At 38.3% G+C, this 19,673-nt stretch overlaps 1 protein-coding gene across 1 annotated transcript in view; it reads right to left on the bottom strand.

Annotated features, from left to right (window-relative positions):
- lama3 (laminin subunit alpha 3) overlaps window positions 1-19,673 on the bottom strand; it is a 95,233-nt gene that overhangs the window by 36,593 nt on the left and 38,967 nt on the right. Inside the window, exons 17-37 of the mRNA XM_015372492.1 lie at window positions 18,212-18,346; window positions 17,987-18,039; window positions 17,405-17,504; window positions 14,715-14,767; window positions 14,491-14,596; window positions 13,070-13,169; window positions 10,619-10,775; window positions 10,275-10,422; window positions 9,636-9,778; window positions 8,506-8,609; window positions 8,264-8,423; window positions 7,945-8,108; window positions 6,961-7,069; window positions 6,774-6,871; window positions 5,176-5,374; window positions 4,921-5,047; window positions 4,579-4,727; window positions 4,072-4,187; window positions 1,123-1,334; window positions 822-1,026; window positions 28-172 (exon numbers count right to left, since the gene is read on the bottom strand). Coding sequence (XP_015227978.1) covers window positions 28-172; window positions 822-1,026; window positions 1,123-1,334; window positions 4,072-4,187; window positions 4,579-4,727; window positions 4,921-5,047; window positions 5,176-5,374; window positions 6,774-6,871; window positions 6,961-7,069; window positions 7,945-8,108; window positions 8,264-8,423; window positions 8,506-8,609; window positions 9,636-9,778; window positions 10,275-10,422; window positions 10,619-10,775; window positions 13,070-13,169; window positions 14,491-14,596; window positions 14,715-14,767; window positions 17,405-17,504; window positions 17,987-18,039; window positions 18,212-18,346 — 2,783 coding nt within the window. The remainder of the gene's footprint in view (window positions 1-27; window positions 173-821; window positions 1,027-1,122; window positions 1,335-4,071; window positions 4,188-4,578; window positions 4,728-4,920; window positions 5,048-5,175; window positions 5,375-6,773; window positions 6,872-6,960; window positions 7,070-7,944; window positions 8,109-8,263; window positions 8,424-8,505; window positions 8,610-9,635; window positions 9,779-10,274; window positions 10,423-10,618; window positions 10,776-13,069; window positions 13,170-14,490; window positions 14,597-14,714; window positions 14,768-17,404; window positions 17,505-17,986; window positions 18,040-18,211; window positions 18,347-19,673) is intronic.

Genomic DNA, 19,673 nt, shown 5'->3' with positions numbered 1-19,673 from the left:
GAATAAGAGATCATACTATCAACTCACCTTGCAAAGACACCTGCCTGTATCAGGGTGGCATACATCAGCTGTGACTCCTCCTGGGTTGCAGTTGCAGGGAAGACAGTCAGGAAAGCGATAATAACCCGGAGCACAGCGGTCACACTGCCGGCCTGAGATTCGAGGTTTGCAGCTGGAAAACAAGCAGAAGAAATTACAACGATAAAATCATGAGATTCCAATTAAAATGAAAAAAATCTAGTTTTTATTGTTGTTGCAGTGTCCCGCACATCTAGATGTTAATTCATGGGTTAAGAGTTAGAAAGGTGACTGACATTTTAAGTAAATGCAGCTTTCAGCCTTTGTAAGAGAGGGCATTCCTTTCACTGGTGGAGGGGTGTCAATCCAAAAAGGAACAAAAAAGGGATGCTCCTACCAAGAAAGACTTGTTCCTCTTCAAAGAAAAGATAAAGGGTCGATGTTTTATTTCAAAATTTCTACCTAGCATTATTTGTTTGTGGCTGCCCTTCAGGGATTGTTGCCTTGTAGCAACAAGGTCCTGGGATTGTTTCCTAGCCTTGAGTATTTATGTACTATGCACAATGCACAATGTGTGGGTTCTCTCTGGGTACTTTGGTTTTCTTCCACAGTCCAAAAAAATTTGTGTATTAATGTGTGTATTCATGGTTCTATGTCTCCACCCTTTGATGGACAGGTGACCAGGAACCATCCCTGGTGACCCTGAAGCATTAGCAGTAGAAGATGGATGGATGGACAGACAGGTTATCTATTTATATTTCATCTGGGATTTATGGATGTAAAAAAAATCATACAATAATTACCTGCACTGCCCAGAGACAATGTCACACTGAAGTCCAGCGTTTACGTTCACCCCGCTTGGAGAGCACCCACAGTTCTCACAGCCCAGCAAAGGGTGGTAGCTGAAAGTTTGTTGCTGACACACATCACAGCTTGGTTTCACTGTCTGAGGAGGACAGATGCAGCGTCCAGTCACTTCGTCACACAGGCGGCGTCCACACTCACATGCTGAAAAAGGAATAGAGGAAATTTCCAGAAGTTTTAAGTTGCATGTGCGTATTTGCTTCATTTATATGGTAACCGAAAAGTAAATGAAAAATTCACGTTTGCAGTAGGGAAATCCGTAGTATCCTGTGGCACATTTGTTGCACTGCCGCCCTATAATGTGCTCCCTGCAAGGACACTGTCCTCCAACTGGATCACACACACTCCCTGTAGAGCCAGACTTATCACAGCCACAAGGCAGGGCTCCATCATTGTAAGCTGCTGCAAGAGTGCGGGCTGAGTCTCTGCAAAACTGGGATGATGTGGTGGGTCTGCAGAAATACACAGATAAATAAAACAACTCTTTCAAACACAGAATAATACTCAAAAACAGCAGCTAGGGGGCCCAGTTTCTAAAAAATATTTGCAGCGTTAAAGTTTTTTTCTAGAGCAACTAGATCACATGATAATATTCAAAACCAGGATAACAAAATGTTGTAATTAGTGGACTACATTCAGTTTAAAGATATTTCAATTAAATTAGATTAGAGTCAACTTTATTGTGATTACACAGGTAAAGGTACAAGGCAACGGAATGCAGTTTAGGTCTAACCAGAAGTGCATTAGCAGCAAGTGCAGGATAAATAATGGTTCCATGACTACAGGACATGGGTTTCTACTGAATAAATATAGAGATGAATACCATTATAAACAGAATTTTACTAATAGATTTGTCCTATGAATATAATATATAGATGACTAGTGTTATGAACAAAATTTACAGCTGAATATCTAACAAATATAATATACAGGTGGATATTACTATAATAGGGTTTTCAAAGTTATGTTCAATAGCATAATATACCGATGATTGTTATTATAACCGAGTTTTCAGGTGAATATGTACTATGAATATTGTACAGATGGCTATTACTATAGGCAGAATTATGAGCATAATATACAGATAGCTTTTACTATAAAGTTAATAAATAAAGTTTGGACAGAAGCTATCTAAATTAAAGTGCAGTGGAAGGTAATTGCATATTATATACATACATTATATAAATAGATATATAGCTTTTGCTCACTGATATTAAGAATTTTCTGTCTTATGATAGGAATTAGCAACATTTGTTTTTGTACAAATTTCTTTGTCCAATAAAATTTAAATTAATGGCATCAAGGTAAAGCTTAAACAATAACTAGTCCTGCCAAAAGGTGACCAAAGGCATACCACTTAATCAGTTAGAAAGGGGTTAAAGCACTACAAAGTTAATGCTGGGAAGAGGCATCACGTAAATGGAGACAAATTTTAGTTCTGCTGCAAGGGCAATAAAAATATTGCACATGCAATAAGTGGGTATGTTGCTAGTGATCTATAATGATTGTGTGTAAAAAGGATATGACATGCAAACAGGTTCAATTCATCCCATTAAAATTAGAAAATTGAGTAAACTTCAGGTAGTTTAAGGGTGGCCTACAAGAAAGATGATGTAGTTGCCATATATAAAACAATAACAGTGATGATACTCAATGTTTTGATTATACTAAATATTATTTATATCACACTTTACATAAGAAACTTGAAGTTCAACAAACAAAAAAATAAAACATTTAAAACAGTTAAATATAGATGGATTACTCTCTGATCAGCTGGATTTGCTGGATTTACCTTCATCAACTTGTCACAACACCTGCTCGACCAAAAAATACGGTCAGAGCCCGTAAGCACATTTAGGTTGTTCCAATCTTTCATAGTAATATTTAAATTCAGTTAAGTTGTCTTGGTTTAACTGTATATAGATTTGCTTTCCTCTACCTGCAAAGACATGTATCATTCTACTATTGTTATTTCTGGCAGTCAAATTATATTTAAATGCACATATGCTCTCTCTCGATTATCTGTCATTGTATAAGTGCTTCCTTTGTGGCCACACTGAACCCAGAAATGTTTGGTTCAGAGTTTGCATCTGACTTTGAAATTAACTAAATTTTGATGCAAAAACTGCGGCCACAATCAGTTTCAGGTTTGATAAATCACTCTATAAGTGGGAAGTATTTGCATATACTCTAACAATTGATTGGCATTATTTGGCGATAAGATCATGATAGTCGTAGACATGAAGGCAGACACACATAAAAGAAGGTTTGCACAAGCTGCTCTGCTAAGATTTTTGCATGTGTTTTAATTCAAAGTCTACGTTCACACTGCAGGCCTTGATGTTAAATTTTCATTTTTTTGTGAAATCTGATTTTTTTGCATTGCCGCCCACGTTTTCAAATATATGTGACTTGTATGTGATCTCCTGTGTAAACTGCATTCATACAGCTTATGTGTCAGTATTAGTGTGCAGTAGGACGCAATTACGTCACAAGCCAGCTTGCTTCGTGTTTACGAAAGTAAACAAGGATGTAGTGCTGGAGCGCATCTAGCGATCTTTTCAAACCTCAAAACCTCAATCTTTTCAAGATGGTTAAAAAAATTACTGCTCTCCGCATCATCGTCCGCAATGGTGTTTGTTTTTCTTGCCGCTTCTGTGGAGCAAGACGCAGAATAGTGACCCATGTTGGTTACTAACGCCGTTCAGGTCGGATGAATGCGACCTGGCTGTTCAGACATAGGTCGCATTTAAAAAGATCAGATTCGTATCGGATTCAGGACCACATAGCCAAGTGGCATGGGTGGATTGGAAAAAAATGGGATCTGTGTTGTTCTGACTGCTATGAAAAGATCTGATCCAAGTCACATGTGGGCAAAAAAAAATCAAATTTGTGTCACTTCAGGCTGTGGTGTTAACCTAGCCAAAGTGACCTTTTAATGATCAGGCTCTCAGTGTATTGTACCAGTTCCATCAACGGGAATCAACCAAAATTTTAGCAAAACATATCATAAAAGGATTCCCAAAATGTTTGATCAATACTATGAAAACTCATTAAAAATCTTTTTTTATTCATCATCATTAAGGAAGTGAAAAAAATATTTTGGTATTATAAATAACATAAAACAGGAAAGAATGTCTGATTTATTCATCATGCAGTGAGAAAGAATATATGGTTGATGACACTTACTCTATATAGAAGCCTTCTCTGGTGCATTGTTTTATGAAATCTGCAGACTTATCAAGTGGCCTCTCTCGCAGGAGCTCTGGAGTGTATTGGCTATCAGGAACCAGCAAAATATAATCCTAAGAAAATAATAATAATTAACATTTTATACAGGCGACCTTGGAATAGGGCACTTAATCAAACTATTTTCTAAGATTTAGGAGAGACAAAAAGTACAACATTCTGAGAAGGCAAACAAAGCTCAACCTGTCCCAAGTCTTAAAAAGCCTTTGGGTTTAGCTTTTACATAAAGCTTTGTGGGGCTGCCAGGTAGAAACAGTCCCTTCATTGTTGTCGCTGGAGATATGGCATAACACAGGGGAGAAGACTGAAGACCACTGCATACCAAATCATCTAACTAAACAATCTCACACTATGAAAATACAACCTTGAGACTTTCTAAGAATTTTAAACTAATGTTACTTAATGATTGCTTTAGCTACAGAAAAGAATAATCAATAACACACTGACCAAAGTAAGAGTCTTCCCATGTGGCACGGTTACAGAGATGGTGGGTAGCTGCAGAGAAGTCCTGTAGAAGTCAAGAGCGATGCGGCCGTCGGCAACAACAACCTCCCTGCAACCTGACACTGCCGGGCAGAATGTAGCATTTATCTCACCTAGAGGGGAAAGCAGTTTCTCAGTTAGACAATATGCTGCTTAAAAACCTATTCATCTATTTAAGCTACAGAAGGAAACATCTCTAAAGCCTCGGAGGTTCTTGTCAGGAGGCCAGGTATGTTATCTGATCTTATGAAGGAATTTGCAGCTCCCTGCCAGAGTTAAGTCTCCAACTGTCTCCCAAACACTCACCCTTCCAAACCTGCCCTGCATTTACATGCACTTCCACTGGGAAAGAGATGTGTTCAGGTTGATGATAATGGACCACAACAACATATCGACCTGGGAGAGGCACCTCTGGAGTAAAACTTATTTCAGTCTAGAGGGGGAAACACAGCATTTATAACTGAAGTCCTTTTTTTTTTCAAATTTTTTAGCACCATCTAGAGAAAATTATGTTGTTGAGCAAGATGAGGAAAGGCAGATTAAAGTATTTGAGGTGAGCACCTGAGGGAATTTCAGCACTGTCCCATCACTCTGAGGCTCATGGACAGAGAACAAACTGGACTGTCTTCTCTGTCTCCAATCCAGATGGTTGCCCCGCTGGGAAGCAGCTGCAAGTGTGGATGACAGCTGTCCATCACGGGCAGGGTACAGAATCGAGGCTGAGGATGGCTTTTCAAACCTCCGCAGAAGACAGTGCCGACTGTGAACATTAAATAGATACAAATTGACGTTAAGGGGAATTCCTTTGAGCCGAACAATAATGTTCAGTGTTTCTTGTATTAAATATAGCAATGCATTTTACTGGGGTTTTATATGATGGAGCAGCATAGAGAGGTGCAGAAGTCTGGATTTAAAGTAAAGCATTAATCTGTTTAAGTAGTGTTTAACAAATGAAAATTTCATAGATAACTTTTTAATACATCATCTTTTGAGAAAAGCATGGCACTGCTGGAAAGTTGCTAAGCTAAGTGGCCAACTGGAGGAACTGCAGAGATCTACTACAAAAGTGCATTTATTTGTTGACTTAAAAAATCTGCCTTGATTTGCAAAAGGTCATTGCTGAAAGTAATATGTGGCAGAATTTGTATAAATCAAAAAAGGGGAGACACAAACACAACATGACAAATGATCTGCATGGCAGTTGGCAGAAAACTGATACTGAACAAATAGTTACCGCACCGTCCCTACGCCGAAAAAAAAGTGGCAGCATGATATTGTGGGGGAATATTTTCAAGTTACAAATCCTGACAAGTGGAAAGGTCAACTGAAAGAAAATGTGTCAGGGGCTGCAAAGGAGACTTGAATTAATGGTAACTTCATAGACAAAAAAAAGGCACAGCTACGATGAAAAGAATAGGGAAAAAAATGCCAAGTTTTAGAAATGCAACTCTGAGAGAAAGAAGTTTAAATTCCCAGCAGCTGTAACTGGAAGTGATTTAACTCAGGACAGTTCAATACATTGTTGTTTTTTTTCCAATTAGTAGAAAACAAAAAAAACAAAAACTGAAATAATTTGCATTTTACTTTACAAATATCTATTACTTTGTGTGAGCCTTTCACTTAAAACCCAAATAGAAAGCATTGGTAAGAGGTAAGCTAATCTGAATCATAGAAAAAATTAAAAGCAAGAGATAATTAATTAAAATGGCTGTGCTTGCTTTCAGGTAAATGTCATCATTTTATTATTTTATAGGTTTTTATTATGTATATTTATGTCAGGTTTTCCAGAACACCACAAACTACACACCAGCAGCCGATAGGTCTCTGACATCCATGCTTGTTAGTTTTAGACTTGCAGAGTTATGATGACAGATGTTCCAAAGTTCATCTTCAGGTAAGGAACGTGGAGAAATGCTTGTATTCACAGCTGGAGACCAGATGTGGCCCCCTGCTGTCGAGACTAATCTAGCAAGCAATGTAGTGCAAATGACAACTTACATTTGTGGATGTTGAAATAAGTTTTTTAAGAAGCGTGCATAAATGATCTAATGAGAATAAATTCTCATTGTAGGTTTTATGGTCAGGTTTAGGGAATGGGTTCAAGGTGCAACTACTGATGCAAATAAAAAAGATTTAGCAGCATGACCCAAATTGCTTACCTGTCTTGAGTGAAACGACCATGAGTAGAGACACACAACACTTTGGGCTCCACATAGTCCAGGGAAAACTCCTCTGCAGGCACCGTATACAGCTTGTACTAAACAGAAATATTTGAATGACCCCACTACTTTAAAAAACAAGTGGAAAGGTAGATGTTCTACATGTTGCTGGAAGCACTGTCCTCACCAAAAGGAATGAAGATGTGGAAGTATGTAGAACAATCTCCGTCCTGTGAGAGAGCTGCAGCATGGCCACTTGATTTCTGCTGTCCACCGCCACACTCCGGCACAAAAAACTGCATGAGTTAGCAAACAATTCGATGTTAGTATTTAACTCTTACATTGTTTTAAAATGTTAAGCATTAAAGTTGAAGGAAAATTATTCAAAATTCTCAATTATTTTTTCCACATATACAATACAATACACAACAGTGTCGCCTCCAACAGATATTTATTTCTAGACTAGGTTTTAATTTACTTCTATGCATAATACCTTGACTAATGGTTTACACTTCTCCTAATGAAGAAAAGCAATCCAAATGCATAATACTACTACCGCCGTGCTTTAACCTGACAGCTGGTAAGCTCAAGCTTGTTGTAACTATTCCGCTACAGATGTTGTTTCACATGCAGCGTTTGGGTCCTATGTAATGTTTTTCTTTAAACTGCTTCCTTTGTTTATTATGTAGCACGTGGCGAACAGCAAAAAGCAAACTTGAGTTTGTAGCATACTGATTCCCTTGTTCCTTACCTGCCTGCTGCTCTCCTTGGGCTTTGTGGTTTTATTTATGTTCTCTAACGAACCTGAGGCGTTTACAAATCAGCTGCATTTGATTACAAACAGAATGAGTAATTTGGTAATTAAATTATTTCTGGAATCATTTAGTAACAACGGATATAATTTTGTGAAAGAAACTAAATTTAATTGTACAGCAAGCCTCTATATGTTTATAAGCTTTGGATGGCAAAAGCAATTGAAATGTTCCAGAGTGTTGCCACAACTTTGATGTGGTATATCAGATAAAATCCCAATGAGATACATTGAAAGTTTCTGTTGTTATATGATCAAAGGACACAAAAAAGATCTATGCATGGAGTGCAGATAAATTTGCAAGGCACTTTATTGTCAGAAACAGTAACTCTAAATCAGTTAAATATTAAAATGACTAACCTGAAAACACATGTGTAAATATTTGCTCTAGCCAAGATCTGACTCCCTGACTGACTGCTTAGGAGTATGTTGACATTCTGGATAGTTTCCATCTCACTGGTATACTCCAGAATGAGGGCATAAAGGCCCGCATGAGGGACACGAATGCTGAGCTCCAGGCGAGACTATAAGACACAGAACATGCACATTATTTACAGATAATATAGGACCTAATCCTCCAAATACCTTTTACACACTTTAGATTTGTGTTATAAGAACTTTAGAGATGTGTCTCATTGTTATCTACTACTTTGTTTATCGATAATTCTGAACACTGAACCTGTCTCCCATTGACAGTTGCCATGTCTGGGTGATCTGGAGTAAGACGCCGCATACGAGCCAACCTCCTCTTCCTCCGCCCATTCCGGGGGGACAATCTGCCCTGAGTGGCGAGCACAGAGCTGAAACCATCCATGTTGATGTGCTTGTACAGCAGGCATCTTAAGAAAAGAGAAGTGAGATTACCTTATTTTGTTAACAACAAAAATGTGAGAAAAATGACGGTAAAAAGCAGAGCTTTACTTTTCCTCCCTGTTTGCAGTGTGTAAGTATGTGCACGGCTGAGTGACCTCTTCCTGCAGCAGAAAGGCCTCGTAGTAATCTTGAGGCACCAGCACTAAATAATCCTGAAGTGCGAAGGTAAAAATATTTAATTTTCACAGATTAGTAATACAATCTCAAATGAATTCCATAGATTTTTTTTGCAATAAATGATCAAAAACAGTACATCATTCTGAAGTAACAAAAAAAGAGACTTGGTTTTGGAAAGGTTTTTTTTATATCAGATAAAAATCTGTAGAGTGGCATATATTTCTTACTTCCCATGAGACAATGTCTTATACGATCTCCTACAAATTACAGCTGCAAATACTTTGGGGTACAGAATGTCTCTAACTGCTTTGCACATCTAAAGGCTGATGTTTGTTTTACCATGACTCTTCAAAAAATGCCTCCAACTCTTTCAGGTGACTTGCCAAAGATGTAGTTCTGAATTTTGATTAGGTTGATCTTAGCTTTGGATTTATGTTTAGGGAGCTTGTTTATTCTTTTAATGTAAAGTATAATCCCAGCATCATGCTATCCAAATTGGCGACATGTAGTGCTGAGTCTCTTACAAGGCTTAAAACAAATTAGCTGCAGGACTTATTGTCATGTTTTCTTCTTCCATCTTTTCCATAAAGACCAAACTTTTGAAGTGCAGAACTAATACTTCATGGTAGAAGTGCACTATTGGGATATTGCAGTAAAAAGGTGCTAAACACATAAATACATGACATTCCGTAAAAATTCAAAAAAATTCTAAAAATATCCACTGGACTTGGTTTTCAAGTCCAGTGGATATTTTTTGAATTTTTTTGAATTTTTACGGAATGACTATGACCTGGATGACTGAGAACCTTCATCAGCATAAATACATGACTCATTGTTCAGTTCCTGTTTTTATAATAAAAATGTTAAAACTATTTATTTCTTCTACTTCACAAATGTTCACTTATTTCACATAAAGCCACCCACAAAAAACAAATATGTGTAATGTGAAACCAAACAAAACACTAAATATTCAGACTATACTTATTTGTATAAGGCAAATTATGGTGTGTCTTTTGTTTGTTTGTTGTTCTTTTCAGGTAAAATCTTACACAGAAACTTACCAAGAGGATTCCCTCAGCCCTTATATGAATGATCCACTTTCCAGGATTTAATTCAAAGGGCTCAGTGAAGCCCTCTCCTGGGACGGTGACAAAGGCGGGGGATGAAGTTGGAGGAAATATCACTTCCTTACTTTGACCTTCCCCTGCAGAGCATCAAGCACACAACTCATGAACCTCTACTAAGGTCACATCTATGCGAAGACAGTTCATCAACCATTTTCTCCCATAACTGTCAAGAACGTTTTCATGTAATAAATGATGGGTTAGGTTTTTCACAGTTTGATGATGGAACGGGGCAAATGATGCTGTGTCAGAGGCAGTCTTACCTGCAGTGCCTCTGCTATTTGTGGCTCTGATGCTACCAGTCACACTGACGATGTTGGGGTTAATAAACCGCAGAACCACGTGGAAAAAAGTCTGTCGCCCCTCTTTGGGATCAACATGCACTGTTACCCTGGCTTCACTCTGCAGGGACGACAGTCACACACTGATTCCGGTGACATAGGTTTGAGTAAACAATAGGTAAGTGGTATTAGAGAGACAAATGAAAGCATGGCGGGGAAGATTAAAAGAATGGAACGGGTTAATCAAAAGAGAGTGAGTGAGGCAAAGGCAGCAAGGCAAGCTCCCTTCACTTACAATCACAGCAAGCCTCAGAGTCAGCTTCATCCACCACCAAGATCCGGGCTTTCACTCGGACTCTCTCCTTTTTTTGTAGAAAGGAGTAGCGTAATATAATGTGGAAGGGTCCAGGAAAGCCAAGGCTAAGCATTAGAATCACCTCCGGCTGAGGACAGAGAGTGTTAGTGCTAAGAGATGGTGTTTCTATTCCCACATCAGCAGTGAAAAAAACAGGACAGTCTGTGATTATTTGTGCAGAGGCAAAAAGCAGAAGATTTATTGCAAGGCTGAAAACCACTAAGGTCTACTGTAGGTCTCACATTTATTCACTGCATCCAAAGCACCAATGAGAATAGGCAAACCTGTGCAGGTGTCATTATAGCATAACCTCTCCAGCTGAATCCTGGGAACTCTTGGGGGTTAAAACCAAAGCGGACTGGTCGAGCGTTTGGTGTTGTGCCATCCTCTACCTCAAACTTCAGCTGATGTAAAGATGGGAAGAAGTAACCTGGGGCAGGCCTAGAGAGAGAATAGTTGCATTCACATTGTTTTTCAAAGCAAGTATATTTTACACATTTCATAATTAAATGGTATTTTCATTGATTTCATTAATTATTGAAAATATGGGGGAAGTGGGTTAGAGCAGTGCGCTTGTGCTCTGAGAAGGTTGCAGGTACCCAGTTCAATCCCCACAGCCTGCATCTGGGTTAATGAGCAAGACCCTTAACCCACAAACTACTCCCCAGGCACTGCACAATGGCAGCCCACTGCTCCCCAAGGGGATGGGTTAAATGCAGAGAGGAAATGTCTCCAATGTGAGATAAATAAAGTTCAATTAGACATTCAAATATTTATTTCATGAAACATTTATTATTTTATTTTGTCTTTCTTGCCTTTGGTGTCATGATCTTTGTGGTAATGACTGACTTAATTACTAACTCCATTTACCTAACTCTGCCCAGTTTCTCATTACCTCTGATCTGATCCACCTGCTTCTGCCTCTATTTAGGGTGCTTGCATCCAGTTTTCAAGATCAGATTATTCTTGTTCTCACATGCCATTCATGAGAAGTTTTTTAGTGTACCTTAGTGTTTCTGATTTCTTGCTTCTAACCTGTTCTCCCTCTCAACCACTGAGCCTACCTATTCCCGAGCAATCTCAGTGGTAAAAGGGTTTTTAGCGTACCTGAGTGTTTCTAATGACCTTATTCTGACTTGTTTTGCCCCTCAACCACTGAGCCTGTCTGTTCCTGTCTGGACTGTTTGCCTGAACTGTCTTTGGACTTCAGGACCTCTGAGCCAGCCTGTTCTTGTTCTGATCTGTTTGCCTGACCTGGCTTCAGACGATTGCTTGTTCTCCATTCTCCGGGGCTACAGTATTTCAGACACTTTGGGCGGCACCCCCCGCATCATGTTGGCAGACCGTCGGCTGGATCCTACCTCGTTCTCAAGACACGTCCTGAACTGTTAAACCAGTTAGTGACTCACGTGTTTATATCATATTCTACGTTTACGTGGTCACTAACCTTTGTTTCCTTTTACAGAGTTTTCTCAAATAGATGCTCTACCTGCTGCCACTCAACTTTTCTGTGTCTTAAATAAAAGCTTTTCAATTATCCTACTGTCTATCTTGCCTCGAATATGGTGTCCCCCATTTGGTACATCTCAGGGGTCACATCAGACTGGTTCTTAAAATCCCCCCTTTGATAGACCAAAACCAATATATTATATCGGCTAATTATTTTACAAATTAAAATCTTGAAAGTAAAACATGCATTTGCATGATACCTCTTCATATAATGTAGTCTAATCAATTGCCCATAGTGATCACCTAATCAGTAAATAGGTAGTGTAAGTTAATTTTAGCATTATAAGAGTGATATTGTGGACATCAAGGTTTTTTTGAAAACATGAATAAACGAGGTATTCATGAAAATCAATGAAGACATGAAATGGCTCAATGATAACACCATGGAGATGTTGAAAGTAAATTAGGGCAAAACAATATCTAAAACTGAGCATTTCATTGTTTATTCCATCACCTGACTCTAGAAAAAAGACCTAAACCATTTAAGAGTTGTATTTACAGATCCTTTTTTTCAGCATCCAAAAGGCTCATTACAACTCTGTTGGAGCTGTAGAGATCCACCTCTATTGTAATAGAATTTTAGAGAAAATTACCTGAATAAAACAGAAGCTTTCTATTGCTGGAAGAAAGTTACTGTCCGTTCCATTAGCAGTCTGGCACAAGGAATGTTAGAGAAAAAGAAAATAGCTCAAAGCATGCACTCTGGAAAATTTAGATCAAATCGCTTTTTTTGTGCAACACTGTGTGGTGGAAAACTAACCCTGTCAGGCAGCATCGTGCTGTGGGAAAAATTTTTTTTTACAGCAGGAACAGACAAAGTTAGTCAAAGTTAAAAGGAAGATGGGTGAAAGGATAGAAAAGGCAATTCTGGAAGGAACGGTTTAAAGCTACAAAACATGGTATCAGAGTGGAAGTCTATTTTAGAGGTAGACAACAACCCTAAATATATCATCAGAGCTGAGATGGAATGGTTTTGATCGATATGCATCAATCTGTTAGAACGGCTTAGTCAAAGCTTTGCAAAAAAAAAAAAAACTAAGAATAAAAATATATATATATAGTTTCTTAGATGTGTTCAAATAATCTTAAATCCCAAAGACTTCACTAAAGCCTGTGGTTACCATAACACTTAAATAAAATTAAACAGTAATTATCGTTTTCCAATGCCATTTATGGTTAAGAAGATGTGCATTTCCTGATTATTTTTAAGAAACCCCATAGCTTACTCTTTGCATGTACGGCCAATTACATTCTTCCGACACTGACACTGTCCAGACGTCTGATCACATGCCATGCCCACAGCACCTCCTAAATCACACTGACAGGCTGGAAGAGAGAGAAGAAAGAATTAAACAAATAGTTGAAGAAGAGTCACTTAACAACAGACTGAACAACAATTGCTGGTGGCTGAAACCTCAATTTTTTCCACCTCAAGTCACTTCTTTAACTCATTTAGCTATAAATGATTGGACAAAATAAAGAACTAAAACACAATAAAATTCTGTATTTATGGGGGGTTCTTAAACTGTTTTTACATTTTCTAACATCTTCCTGTACCGTATGCAAAGCTTTTTATATTCATATGGTGTCAATTCTGTCTTTATGAGCATACTATAAATCTTAGATCTCTAAAGTGAGTTTTTAAGGGGTGTTAGTCTGGAGCTACATTAAAATAAGACTACAAGCATTTGCTTTATATCAACTTCAATGGGGTTTACAGGTTTTACAGTGTTGCTGAACAATACGCTCTATAAGCGCTGTTGTAAAGAACAATGGGACATCATTGTCCTATTTTCCAACCATAAAAGATAGCCTGGAACATCCGTTACTAATATGAAGTTAGCACTTTCATTATGTCATTCAATAAACATTTTCTTACCAGCCACTTCTCTGGTACTTCAACACATTTGTATTCAAATATTTAATTTTATAACTGAGTAACTATAATAAATCAGTTTTGAAAGGAATCAAAGAACTTTCAGCCTTACTGAGCTATATATACAATGTCCTTCATTTACGGAGGTGAAGAACTCATTGTTTTTCTAAAAGAGACCTGCCAAAGATCACAGTTCCGATACATGGTTGCAAAAAACTTAAATTCATACATCCCCAAAATGGGATTAACAGTTTACAAAGTGCAGTCACAACTTCCAATAGGATTTATTACTCTTCTCTTGTAAGTGATTTAAATCCCCCCCCAAAATAAAAGATTTCTCTATTTGTATTTATTATTGTTTTATTTATCTGACCATACACAGTTGTCAACACTCTTCAATCTAGATGCTTTCATGGTGTAAAGAAGATGTCCTACTTTAAAATCAAGGGAAAAGAATTTGAGATTTGGCAGCAATTTAAAAGGAAAGTCTACCTCTGGTGACATGTAATGGCCAGCACAGCAAAGCTGCTTTGTTTCAGGTTTTTTATTTTTTATTTTTATTTTAGACTTTCCACCTCTGGCATGTGGCACACTGAATTATAAAATGTTGGCATTCATTAGGAATGGTCAGGGTTAAGGTATGTTACAGTTCAAACACATTGTTAGTTATATAGTTACAACTATATTTCAGATTACGGTAATGCATGCCTCGAAAATGCAGTGCATCTTAATGACATTTGATGTTTAATGTTTGATGAATAAAAATCTTACCCTGACAGCCAAAATATCTCTTTTTTTGCAGTAGGAAGTATCCCTCTTTGCAAGAGTCGCATGCAAGGCCACACACACTTGGCTTACAGTGGCACTGCCCTCTTCTCTGTAGAAACAAATCACACAGAAAAGAGAGGGTTCATTAAGACTGCTGCACTTGCAATGCAGTTAAACAGGGATAGACCTTTTTTGTGCATGGGTGTATTGCTTTGTAATATACCCACCTGCTCACATTCCCCAACACCGCTCAGTGTCCCTCTCAGATCACAATGACATTCTGGAATGGAAGAAACAAGAGAAAATTGAAGGGAGGGGTTGAAAAGATGTAACAGAGGAGAAACTGTGAATAGATTCTGATTACAGGATTTTCTAACACCCACAGGTGTAACACAACAACTGGGAAAACTCTTCAAGCTTCAAAGAAATTAAGGTCAAAGGACATGAGAAAGTTCTTTTTTTATATACACAGATAACTGTGTTAAAAAAAAGTTTCCCTGAATGTCTGTCTACTTCAACTAGAGGCATTCTTGAGATATTAAAAGTGTGTCCTGTGTTTTCAGGCTTAGTGGCAGAGAGATCAGTCTGGCAGGAGAGAAAAGCTGTAACATGAGGGCAATTTCTGGAAAACCCTTGAAGCTGTTTTTCAACCATAAAGGGATCAACCTTATCTTCCCCATGTGAGCTGCTTTTAGCTGATTTACTCATGCACACTTTTTGCACAGTCAAAATACAGAGAAATCTGAATTAAACAGTTAATGTTTTAATGTACCAGTCTAAGCTATGAACGTCCGCAAGAATTTGCTCAAGTAATGTTATCAGGAAACCCAGCCTGGCCTTGTTGACAGGGATATGATAACATATTCTCTGTGTAAAAAGGGGCTCAGATCAGTACATTTTCAGACTGCTTCTGGTTATCAAACAATCCAGTTAAGAATTGGGTCAGTGAACAAAAAAAATAAATGCTGCAGGCAACTTATGTTTAACTCAGGAGCCGTTGTTTTGGCAACAGAAAACCAGATTGATTATTTACTCTAAATGTATCCCCTAAAGACCATAAGAGACCTCCATAGCTGTTTGAATCTGTATATAGCTCACTTATTAGTTGTGCACTCTGCCGATCAGGCCTCTAGGAAACAATGGTGATAAGAGCGCAGAAAGTCAAAAGAAGTGCAGGGTTCAGTTTTATGGTTCAGTGCAGACATGTGGATGGGATGCTCTGGTCAGATCAGACCAAATTTAAATACTAACACATGCAGTGAACGAAGCATTACCACAGTGACACATACATATGGCAGCAGCAGCATGGTTATAGGATTATTTATTTCAACAGTTAGGATGGCATAGTGTCGATAAGAAAGTAGATGGAACGAGATGCAGAACAATGCTAGAAGAAAAATGTTGGAAGCTGCAAAATGCTTTAGGTTTCTCTATGTCAGCATGTTCCTGTCAAAGTCCAGTACAAGATAAATCTATTAACCTGGTTCAAAACCTGATTTTTCATAACAATTTCACTCTAATAGCATTAAAGGGGACATATAATGCAAAACCGAATTTACATTGTCATAGATGAATAACGATAGTTTAGTGGGTGAAATTGATGTACAGAGAAGTTCTAACCCCATTGACACCTCCTTTCTCTGCAAATCTCACAATTCTAAACTTCCACCATAAAATGGGTGAATCCAATTGAAGACCCGAGTTGATGTCAACTCGGGGATGTTGCCATATTTGGTTCTGGCCTGCACTTTTGTCACGCCCTGCAATTGTACATACAGACCAGCCCACTGGTTCACTGGCCCAAAAACATGACTAGAGGTAGATGAAAGCCACCAGTTTAGCTGTTTAGCCTACAGTTGGGTTTACGTCTACAAGAATTACAAAGCAGGCAGTTTCTCTATTGAAAATGAGCCAAAAACCACAGGTGGAAATGCAGTGTTCTAGGCTGCACTGAGAAACGCCAAATTTTTCACAGCCTTCCCAAGGATCCAAAGACATGACAGGCATGGAATATTTTTGTGTATTTGAAGATCCCTGCAAAGTTTGATGCTCAGCTGTTAATTTTCTCTAAGCATTTTACTGAAGACAAATTTCAAAATCTTGGACAGTTCAAAGCAGGATTTGCTAAACTTCTTTTACTGAAACGAGGGTCTGTTCCGACTGTAAGGCCATCGCAACCACAAGCTGTAAGTATTATTTTGTCGCTAAGCTGTTGATAGTAATGATAGCATATCTAGGGTGACCAGATTTGGGTTTCTGAAAGGAGGAAAGGGGGTGGGGGGTGGATGTGTTGCTGGGACACTGACTGGACCTCACCGGGCAACTGAGCCGTCAGCTCAAGGTATGGTAGACGATTTTGAAATTCCCCCGGGACATTTTTTTTAGCTATCAAAAGTAGTACATGTCCAGGCAAAAGAGGACATCTAGTCACCCTACCATATCAACAATTTGATGTTTCAGTAAGTGAGTGCTTGTTGCTATGATGCATCTTTGCTCGTTGTAAACCAACCAATCAGCGCACAGCTCATTTAAATATTAATGAGCATACCATAAAAGGAAGAAAACCTGTTTTTTCATTTTAGGACTTATAACCAGGCTTGCATTAGGGCCCATAGAACAGCAAATATGCCATTTCCAGCACATCCTATTCAGAGACCTTAAGGACCAGCATCAAATACCCTATATAATCATTCTATGATCCCTTTAAGAGTTGGTAGAAACATGCCCCTAAAGACCTGCCGATGTTGTTACAGGGAAAGTTGATTGACTAACAAAGGCAAAATTTAAATGTGGTACATTTTTTATCAATTATAAAACTTTTGAATAAAATGCAGCTAAGTTTGCGGTTTTATGGTTAAAAGATATTTGAAAACCTTTACTATGCATATAACTGTAGCATTGATTTCAGGTTTCTTACCTGTACATCCATTAGAGTTTTCTGCAGCTAGATTCCAGTAGAGAGGTTTACACCTGTCACACAACCTTCCTTCTACATTTGCTCGGCATTGGCAGGCCCCCTGAAACAGCAAATAAGGAATCTAAGAGTTGTCCAGACTGCATGCAGTTGCTTAAAACCAGGTTATATCGGTTTGCCATCATATACCAAGATCTAATCAGTCACGAGGGCCTGCATATACTGTAGTGTTACAGAGCAAGTATTCTGAAACGAAAACTTTCAGCTTTTTTTTTTTCCCAATCTTCTAGGTGGGGTGTATGTTGCCAACTTTGGAAGTATAACCACATTAGTAGCCGAGAGTTGCTTTGTGTGATTATTGTTTCTTCCGTTTCTAGATGGAAGGAAGTCTCTCTTTCCTTGTTTGGTTACGTGTGCATTCCACGGGAAAAGCCTTCCTTTGTTTTGCAGTTTAAAATTCAAGCCAAAGTTCAGCCACGTTATCAGCTGTGGGATAGTAAATCTATGTAAAATCACCACCCTGGGTTGGACAGGAACTAAAGGAAACTTGATAAGAGCAGGTTAAGTTAATAGCTGGCGGCTTACTGTTTGAGGACTGGACACCTCTGTTCCATCTGGGTTACAAAAACTGATGGACTCTGCGGTAAAAAACAAGAGAGACCATAAATTAATGCATAAAAAGTTTATGCCAAAATTGAATGGAATAATTCTGAAGCTTAAAAGAAACCTTCTCTAACCTAATTTAAAGCAAATCTGATTATTCTCACTTCCTACAACTGTGATGCATGCAGTGTGTTCAGTGGTGCCTACCTGAGCATTGAGGAAACCTTAGTCCAGACACACAGCGATCACACTGCTGGCCTACCACGCCTGGCAGACACAGGCATTGACCCGATAAGGGATTACATGCAGATCCATATGAACCTTCTGGTGAACACCGACAGGCTGGAGAAAACAAACATCACAATTTATAACTTAACTTCTGCAGTAAAAGCTTTATGGTCCTTCATACAGATGTTTATTCTAGTGATACCCAGTTGTCCATTCTTGAAAAGGCCAAACACAGCAATAGAAATATACAGTACGTACACTCATCATATGCCTGAATCTAAAATCAATTTAAATATAGAACATATAGAAATATAGATAAATATATTCTAGATCTGCTTACTTTCAAGGGCAAATTAAGAATACAAAAGTCAATCCTTTTTGTAAGTCGACTTTGGTAGGGTTTTTTTTTTAGTTGTTGGCTGTTATCGGCATTAACTTTTATGGGGCAATAAAAAATGCATCACTGTTAATCTGTTCTCACAGTTGGGATGGGAGCTGGGTCTAAACTAATGGTAACTTTCACCTTGATATTTTAGCGCGGATGTATATCAGGCGCAGGTGTATATCTGGGGGCGAGAACGAATCGGTCTTCCAACCTGTGTAGGCGTGCTGTGAAATTACCACATTCAACATGACGTGCTGACATGATGCAGCTATAAAGACGCCAGGTTTACTTCAAGGAAAATTTATTTTTAAGAAGATTCCCAATGGAAAGATTGACAAGACTAAAGCTGTTTGCACATGTGTGCAATGGGTTTACTGCAGGAGTTCTTCCAGTCTCAAGTACCACCTAAAGAGGCCACGCACTGATGTAGCGCAGTGGAAGAGTCATTTTCATCAAGCTATAATGTTTGAGTGTAACCGAGGCAAGCCCATCAGCAGAGCTCTATCAGCCAAGCTAACTAATGTCCTCGTTCAGACAGACGTGAAAGTTGAGAAGTTGGTAGAAGCGAAATGTGCAGCACTGACGGGGGACAATATTATGCGTGCTTCTTGATGATTGCTTTGGTGAAAGTGGGTAAAATGGGACGGTTTTTGTGTTGACTCTATGGGGTTTGTTACCAGCCTATTTCATTTCTAGAGCTAGAGTCATGATACATTTTTAAAAACCTCGGAATCCTCACATAGCAAGAGCATGGCATAGCAAAACAGATTTTAGTATTATCCTCAAACGCTGTTGCCCCAAAGTCTATATTGCTAAAGTGGGACATCTAAAATTGGAAGTGGGATGCTCTATTTTTTGCAGCAAAAACACAGTAACAGATAAGCAAAACAAATATTTATAAATTTGTCAAAACCTTAAGCAGGAAGACAAAATTACAAATTTGTGATTATGCAAACATGAAAAAAGTAAACCTGATATTTTTAATAGATTACTGTGAGATTAATCTAGATTAAAACAAATGAATCTATGCCCACCACTAGTTTTTATTTTTTTTAT

Source organism: Cyprinodon variegatus, unplaced genomic scaffold (assembly GCF_000732505.1).
Source record: "Cyprinodon variegatus isolate N-32 unplaced genomic scaffold, C_variegatus-1.0 Scaffold73, whole genome shotgun sequence".
NCBI lineage: Eukaryota > Metazoa > Chordata > Actinopteri > Cyprinodontiformes > Cyprinodontidae > Cyprinodon > Cyprinodon variegatus.
The sequence above is the reverse complement of the archived record's forward strand: the minus strand, read 5'-3'. Positions and strand labels throughout refer to the sequence as shown.